Source organism: Chaetura pelagica, unplaced genomic scaffold, assembly GCF_000747805.2.
Source record: "Chaetura pelagica isolate M959 unplaced genomic scaffold, ChaPel_1.0 scaffold213, whole genome shotgun sequence".
NCBI lineage: Eukaryota > Metazoa > Chordata > Aves > Apodiformes > Apodidae > Chaetura > Chaetura pelagica.
In genome coordinates, this window is record NW_009952597.1 from 642630 (window position 1) to 650211 (window position 7582).

Here is a 7582-nt window from a genome sequence, read left to right on the forward strand (position 1 = left end):
TTATAAAGAGGGAAAAAAAGCTTTTGCAAATGTGGCTGTTACTTGTTTAAACATCGGGAGACATTTATAGTGTGATGATAGCTTTTTTTTTTTTTTTAATATAGCCTTACTCCTTTTTGTTTGCATATATTTCAGTGAGCCCTTTCAGACTTGTCAGACAAGAAAACTTTGGCTTCTTTAGCTAAGTAAGATTAAGACTGTGAAGGAGTATGATGGTTTTCTATAAATACTTTACAATATAAACATCACTGAGGGCAAAAGCAGCTATTTAAGTTAAAGGATGGTTTTGGCAGAAGAATAAATGGGGTGAATTGGCCTTGTATACATTTAAGCTGGAAATTAGGAGATTTTTTTAACAGGTTGAAAAAAACAGCTCTAGGAAATTTTCCAACCAGAAAACTGGTATTAAAAGCCTCAGTATTTTTATCAAAGGCCCCAGTTCCTTCAGAAATGGGGTTGCATGATGGGATGTCAGAGAGATGGGGAACTAGGCTGACCTAAGATATGTTTTCTACTCTTCTGCTCCAAACACAGTTGGCAGGAAGCTCCATACACATTAAATTATCAACATTTTGCATAATTAATATATTTTTTCCAATTTCTTCTTTGAAGCTCTGTTCCTGTAATATTATTTATCTACTTAAATAAAAACTGTGAGTATTTTCACCCTCTTCGTACCACTCAGCAAGTATCTGAAGTTCAGTGCATTTTGAGCTGCTTACAGAATTGCAAGTTTGACTGGGTAAATCAGACCTTTTGTGGGTTGATTTCTCTGGGTAACTTTATTTTTCAAAGTTAAGTGCATCAGAAGTACTGTTGTAACAAAAATTTGCATCACACAAGCCCAGAAGGGGTGGGTAGAGAGGAAGGAGTGCAAGTTTTTAGGCACTGGGTGATTCAGCCCAGATGAATTTATGCAAGGCTTTCTCAACAGCTGAAGGTTAAATCTATTTGTAATTGGATATTTAAATTTTTGTCTGCTTGCTGTATTTTGTTTGGGGTTTATTCTTTTATTCATTTTTATTTTTCAATGTTTGCTTTACCTGCAGAGGAAATTAATCTGATGAGGGCAAAGCTTAGTCACCTTGACAAGTGTGTCTTGAGTCAATAAATACAACTGACCTGGACCATTCACTTGTTTTGTTTGTATTGTGTTTTGTAAACCTTTTTCATGTCTGGTGTTTTATTCATATGTCATGATGTCTGACGTCTGGAACAAGACAAGGACCGTGGATAAAAATCCACTTACTGTGCTTGATTCAAACAACTTGGCTGTTCTCACCACAAATTTGATCCAGCAAGATAAGTTTTTATGTTCCTTATTTACTTTTTTGAGTCTAGTTTCCCAAAGGTTCAAGATCAGAAATTATGTTATTAAATACATCTCTGAGGAGTCTTAAGATACCCTCAGTACTGAAAAGCCATCGTGCTTCACACACCAGCTCTGCACCATTAAATTGCAAATTATCTTAGAAATACATACTTTTGTCTCAAAACAATTGCATCTAGAGTTTGTGTTATTCATCAAGCTAAATAGAAGTGACCAAGAATCTTCACAGGAGAGTCTGCTAGTGGTCTTTATGTCTACAAATCTTAGCAGAGACCTGCACAGTTGTGCACCCCAGCATCATATACTTCCCTTCTCTTGAAAATGAACACGGTCCTTGCTAGAATGAAAGCCAAAAAATGAAATGGTAACTTTTATTATCATAATGATCTTTCATTTTATAACCTGTTCATAATCACGCTAATAAGTAGGGAACAAATATACAAGTCATATTTTAGGATAGAGTTTTATGATTGAGAAATACACTCTTTTTTTTCCCCATTATTTGCATAATGCTTCTCTCTCGTGCCCGCAGGTGGCTGTCAGTGTTTGCTAGTCTGTTGATCAGGCTCCAATTCCTGTTGTGCATCTTGTGTTGCAAAGGGGAAGGGAAATTAATCTATTATTGATCAGGGTCCAATTCCTGTTGTGTATCTTGTACTGGAAAGGGAAAGGAGCATTAATCTGTTATGGGCTGATAATCCAAACCATCTGCAGGCTGTGCTGGAAAAAGTGAAATTAGATAGTTTGTATTTCTAAGGTCTCGTTTTCTTTTCCCTTGAGCAATCTTGAGATGCTGTGTGATTGTAATTTCTCCTCTTTTCAGATATTCTGTCTTACACAGGCAGAGATTGCACATTTTTGATGCCATAAAGTTGAACTATTTCTATGTAATATTTTTGTTATTTGCATTGGACTCTTATCTCTTCTTTGGCTTTTTTCTAATGTAGGTATCTATCACTCTCTAACTGAAGCTTTGCATAATAATTGTGAAGGTATTTCTGCATACAGTGCAAGGCTGAAAGTCTGTAGGAAGTTTATGGTGGAAGTTTTTCAGTCATTTCTCCCAGGATAACTTATAAATGGTTTCAAAATTCTGCTAGAGTGTTAAATTTCTCCAGTAGTTTGAGGGTAGCACACTGGTGATCTTATCTGTTAAGTGTTTTTCTCTAATAGATACATTTCATTATAAGAAGTAGTAAATGTAGTTTGGGATACTAATTCCTGTGGGGTTCCTTCTTCACTGGGAACAGGACACTGAGATGTAATTGCAGCAGTAACTAACACTAAGGAATAACAAGCAGTCAACCTGGGAGATATTTTAGGCAATCCTCCCTCCTCCTCTTCATGGTCACCTTGTTTGTATTAAGTGTCTTCAGAGGGTAGAGACCTATATGTGATTTAATTGCTCAGCGTGAAGTCTGATCTCAAGCTATTACTTCTTTTCAAGAGATAAACACTTTCTCTCACCCTTTATTAAGCCTGGTCTGCACCCTATCTCTCTGAGGTGAATGTGAGCATCCACTGAACTGCTCTTAGTATTCTGCACTGCAAGTAGAGATACAGGGAAACTTTGTATGCCTTAATGTAAAATCTGAGAAAGGACTTTTATACATTCCAGAAGGGGAAAGCACCATTTGTGTCTTCAGTCACGTGGCCTGAGTGAGATTTCAGCTCTGTTGGGAAAATGAAGCACCCGAGTGGCTTTGGTAAAATCTGTGATCTTTCTAAACTGTAAATTATAATATTCAAAATTCTCTCTATCTTGCATGGCAATAAATGCAAAGATATAAAACCACTGTCTTTTCAGATATGATAGGGCAGTCTACATAATTATTGTATTTAAAGAACAGATTAAAAATTCTACAGCTCATCAGTATTGAAAAATTAGTGTTATAGGTCACTTGGGACAGGTTTGATTGAGAATGGAGAAAGCAGTGTGATCCAGGAGCAGTGCTGTGTGGGCATCCACAGCTGCTGGTGATAAAAACAACTAGAGCATGTAAGAGGTGTTCACTGGTTTTCTCTCTTCCCTCAGTATATCTCTGCTTTGTGCAGAATTGCCAGGTTCTTGAATGCCACAGTCTGGAGAGGAGCTGATGTTTAGAAGGACAGAAAAACCCCAGATCACCTCCTTTCCATTTTCTCTCGTTTCTATCATTCTGGTTTTTACCTCTCTTTATAAAAGTTTAATATGGAAAAATAATATTTTTACCAATTTTGGGGTGGTAAATTAAAGCAATTCTACCACTTCCAGAGCAGCTGGGGTTGGGAACTGCTAAGCCAGATCCAAGATAAGCTCCACTTGTGAGTCAAAGCCTTTTGTTTTACGCTAGTCAAGCTGCAAAGGTTGGTTGGGGCTGATTCTGAAGGCACTTGAGGGCTCTAGTAGTCACCAGTAATAATTAGGAGATTGCCTAATGAGATGGTTTAGAAGCAACTGGAAGACTGGGAATACTGTGAGTGCTTGTAGCTGCAACAGATATTATGTGCAACAAAGCAGTGTGTGCTCTGTTTTTGGAGAAACCTCTGTCTGGGTGAGGACTGTTGCCTGTGGCAGCCCTGACCAGTCATCTACTGAGGGCTAGAATCACAGAACACCACTGGAATGTTCTTCAGTGCCATTTAGCTTTGTCTCTGCAGCTTCCCACAAGGTCCCTGCCAACTTGCTATGTCTAATAGTAAGGCATCCCTTGACTACAGTTCTGGGGTCAGTGTTTTCCCCTAATGTTGCTTTGCTTTCTTGGCTGAGAGGTTCAGAAAGCAAAAAGAAAGGAGAGCAGATCTTAGGGGTGGTTTTTAGGAGAAAAGCCAGAATACGGGTAGGAATGGTGGTTCCCTGCTAGCAGATTCATCTCACTCAAACTGGATTCGTGTATGCACTTGTACTGCTCTCCCATTTAGTAATAAATATTTCCTACCAGTGGATGTGAATGGGAGGAACTGCAGCTCAATCAGTGAAATAAAGGATACTTGGGAAATTGGGCAGTTCTTAAATAACGTGAAACATCTACAGGGATCCATGTGTTGGCAGGGAGGGAAAATGGCCAGTGGTGAATGCAGAGAAGCTGCTTGAGGGAGGAGAGGCAGAGGAGGAAAAGGTGATGAAAAGCCAGAAGGAAACAGCAGAGACCTAGAAAAGCAGGACAAGAAAATGCCTGATGAAGTAAAAAAGGAACAGCAGAGCAGAGAAAAAAAAATCACCTGATTTCTGTAAAGGATTTTCCAAGAAAGCCTCTGTTTACTAACAGTGACATTCTGCATTGCATTTTAGTGTAGCACCAGTCAGGTAAAATCATGTCAGCATAAAGCGTTAGGAGGTAGGAGAGGGATAGATTGGCTTCATTGACAGGTAGGATAAGAAACTTGGAAAGTCTGGGTAGTTTTTCATTATCTGGTTGTTTGAAATATCTCTCTACCTTGTGCAGCCAGATTGAAATCTGATTTGGTGCATCACGTCATCAAAACAAAATCACAGTGTTGCTCCTTATCTAGATTAGGAGCCTGGCTCCTCTGGTATCCCAGCCTGTGAAATCCTTTCAAAAGGATGAAGTTCTGAAAGGCTGGGGTAGATACAGAGATCCCACGTTACAGCCCTATTGAAATCTTTATTCTGAAGTAAAATAAATTCCTTCTCTGATATTTTAAGCAGCCACAAAGCAAAGCTGCAAACTCCACCTTGTGAAAGACCTATGGGAATGTCCCTGTGGGGTTTTAGATGCCGGGATTGGGGATGGAGTGAATGATGGCAACTGGTTTCTTTGTGTTGCCAAGGGAAGCATAAACTGTCATAGAATGTGAAATAGGAACATGTATGCTCTCTAGGTAGTGTTTAGATAATACTTTGAAGTGTTGTTGTTTTCTAGATATGTTTGTTAAGTCTGCAGCTGACTTTTGTAGGGATATTACTTGGAATCCAAGCCCTAACCACACGGATGAGCCCTCTCTATCACATTGCTATTAATTCACCCACTCCAAATCTGTATCAACAGCCTGCTTTTGGTACATTTGTTTCAGGTAGGGAATGAAAATAAGCACTCATTCTGTTTACAATCTGATTAGGGTTAGAAATGAAGTAAAAAAATCTCATGTTTTCCTGGTTGCAGGTGGAGCACTGTGCAATTTTATTTCCCCTGCTTATCTGCTCCCTGCACAAAGAGCCATTTGGGGATGTGAACTCCTGGAGGTTACAGCAAAGCTGCCTTCTCAGCTTCAGCTTGTTTCAGTGGGGTTGAGCCCCCTTCAGGGGAGCTGATAAGTTGAACAAGTGGTTTTCCTCTTTTCCAGGTGGAAATAAGAAATTATCACTGCCAAACTAGTAATTTGTTTGTTGATCTTTTAGCATTTATCATTGTGAATCTTCATCTTGCTCAGAAGTGGTGACGAGTAAAGCTGAGGTTATTTCTCCTCCTCTGTAACAAACTACTTATCTAATCATTGCTCATTTTCTACTTTTTCAATGACTATTTGGAAAAATCCTTCTATGAATACCTGTAAGACCACTGTGGAAATCTTCTTAGAAAGTAAATTTGCTGCCTGATAGCATCATATTTCCAGGAATGGTGTTGAGTAGAAGTAAAACCTACTGAAATCCTGGGTTTTGAGACCTCATGCAGGTTGTATGTGTGTGTGTATATATATATATGCTGTACCAGGTCAACAGACCATATCTATGGGAAGTAACAAGTATGTGCTTTTGACTTCCTTAAGTACTATTCTTGGATGCTTGAATTTATTCAGATGTGTGGATGGTATTCTTAAAAGTTTAAAGTTATACTACCTGCTTTCATCTCCTGTAGTACAGAATTTGTTGTAAATTACAAAAACATTAAAAAGTAAAATTTTTGTCATTCAGTAATTCAGAAATCTGCCACTCTTGCAAACTTTCTGAGCCCCATTACCAAAAACTTTGTCTATCCAGCAACTGAAATCCAAAGACAAATGGCTTTGAGCGTGCCAGCTATGAGAGAAGCAAAGAATCTTCTACCCATTTTCTGTCATTTAGGGAATTACCTTGAAAGAGAACATCAGGGCTTATAACTTGCATTTGCCAGTTTCCCATTCTCCGTAATGAGCCTGGGTTAGCCTCCTTTCCAGAAAATGTTTGATGAACTGGCTTTCTTTTGCATCAGTTTAGTCGTCTTTTCATTACTTTTCCCTATAATTTGTTTATTGGATTCTGTGTCTTTAGAAAATTTTATTACTCTGTTATTCAAGCTAAAAAATAACTAATTTTTCTTTCCCAAATGAGTTGCTTGAAGCAAAGTACCTATGAATACATGGGTATTTTAATTCACTTACTAAATGTATACAGAGAAAATTTACAAGCAGCCTTTTTACCATTTTTAAGTGTCTGCTGACTGTTGCATAAGCTAAATTATTTACAGTAAGATGCCTCACAAAAGAGTAGCAGATTTGGGTTATTTACTTTCCTGATAAGGAAAAGGGATTGAAGTTGCTGTGATATGCTCCTTTGTTAATTTTATATTGGTTCCCCAGTGTGTAAAATCTTTTTAAAGAACCAACATGAGTATTGGCAGAGTCTTTTGAAATGGTGTGGAAGTGGTAAGATTAAACAAAACATGAAAAGGTCTCAAAAATATAAATCAGCAAGTGTTTGATAAAAATAAAAGTGCTCAACAATGGAAAACCTCTAAATTGCTTAATTTATTTGCTCTCTATTTGAAAATGGCCCCTGCACTGCATCTGGGAGTATTTCTTGGGAGTTTTGTGTTATGAATGATACCAAGCTGGGTGTATTGAAACAGTGTGTTTGCTCAGTATAATGAAAACCATGGAAAATGGGCATGCTGGAGATTTTCCTCTTAATGAGAAGATTAAAATCCATGGTGTGGTTGAGGAGTGAAATTTGCAGCCGTGTGGCTTGATGAGGTCCCTTTCCTGCAACGAGTGAGCCCTCAGCAGAGGCACAGAACCCTCACAAGGTTTCCTCTGCCCATGCAGGTGCCACGGCCCCGCCTGACACCGCGGCTCCTGTCATTGTCATCCCTCCCCACAACACCAGCGTGGCAGCAGGGAGCAGCGAAGTCACCCTGGAATGTGTGGCCAACGCCAGGTACTGTAAACGCAGCAGCTTGTGAGGAACTGATTTTAATGTACTGTCCTTTCCTGAGAAGGACATAGCAAGTCCCTTCCTTCCTTCCTTCCTTCCTTCCTTCCTTCCTTCCTTCCTTCCTTCCTTCCTTCCTTCCTTCCTTCCTTCCTTCCTTCCTTCCTTCCTTCCTTCCTTCCTTC

General features: G+C 39.0%; 1 protein-coding gene across 1 annotated transcript in view; it reads left to right on the forward strand.

Moving 5' to 3' along the window:
• SDK1 (sidekick cell adhesion molecule 1) overlaps nt 1–7582 on the forward strand; it is a 386227-nt gene that overhangs the window by 226758 nt on the left and 151887 nt on the right. Inside the window, exon 6 of the mRNA XM_009993680.1 lies at nt 7292–7403. Within this exon, the coding sequence (XP_009991982.1) occupies nt 7292–7403 (112 nt within the window). The remainder of the gene's footprint in view (nt 1–7291; nt 7404–7582) is intronic.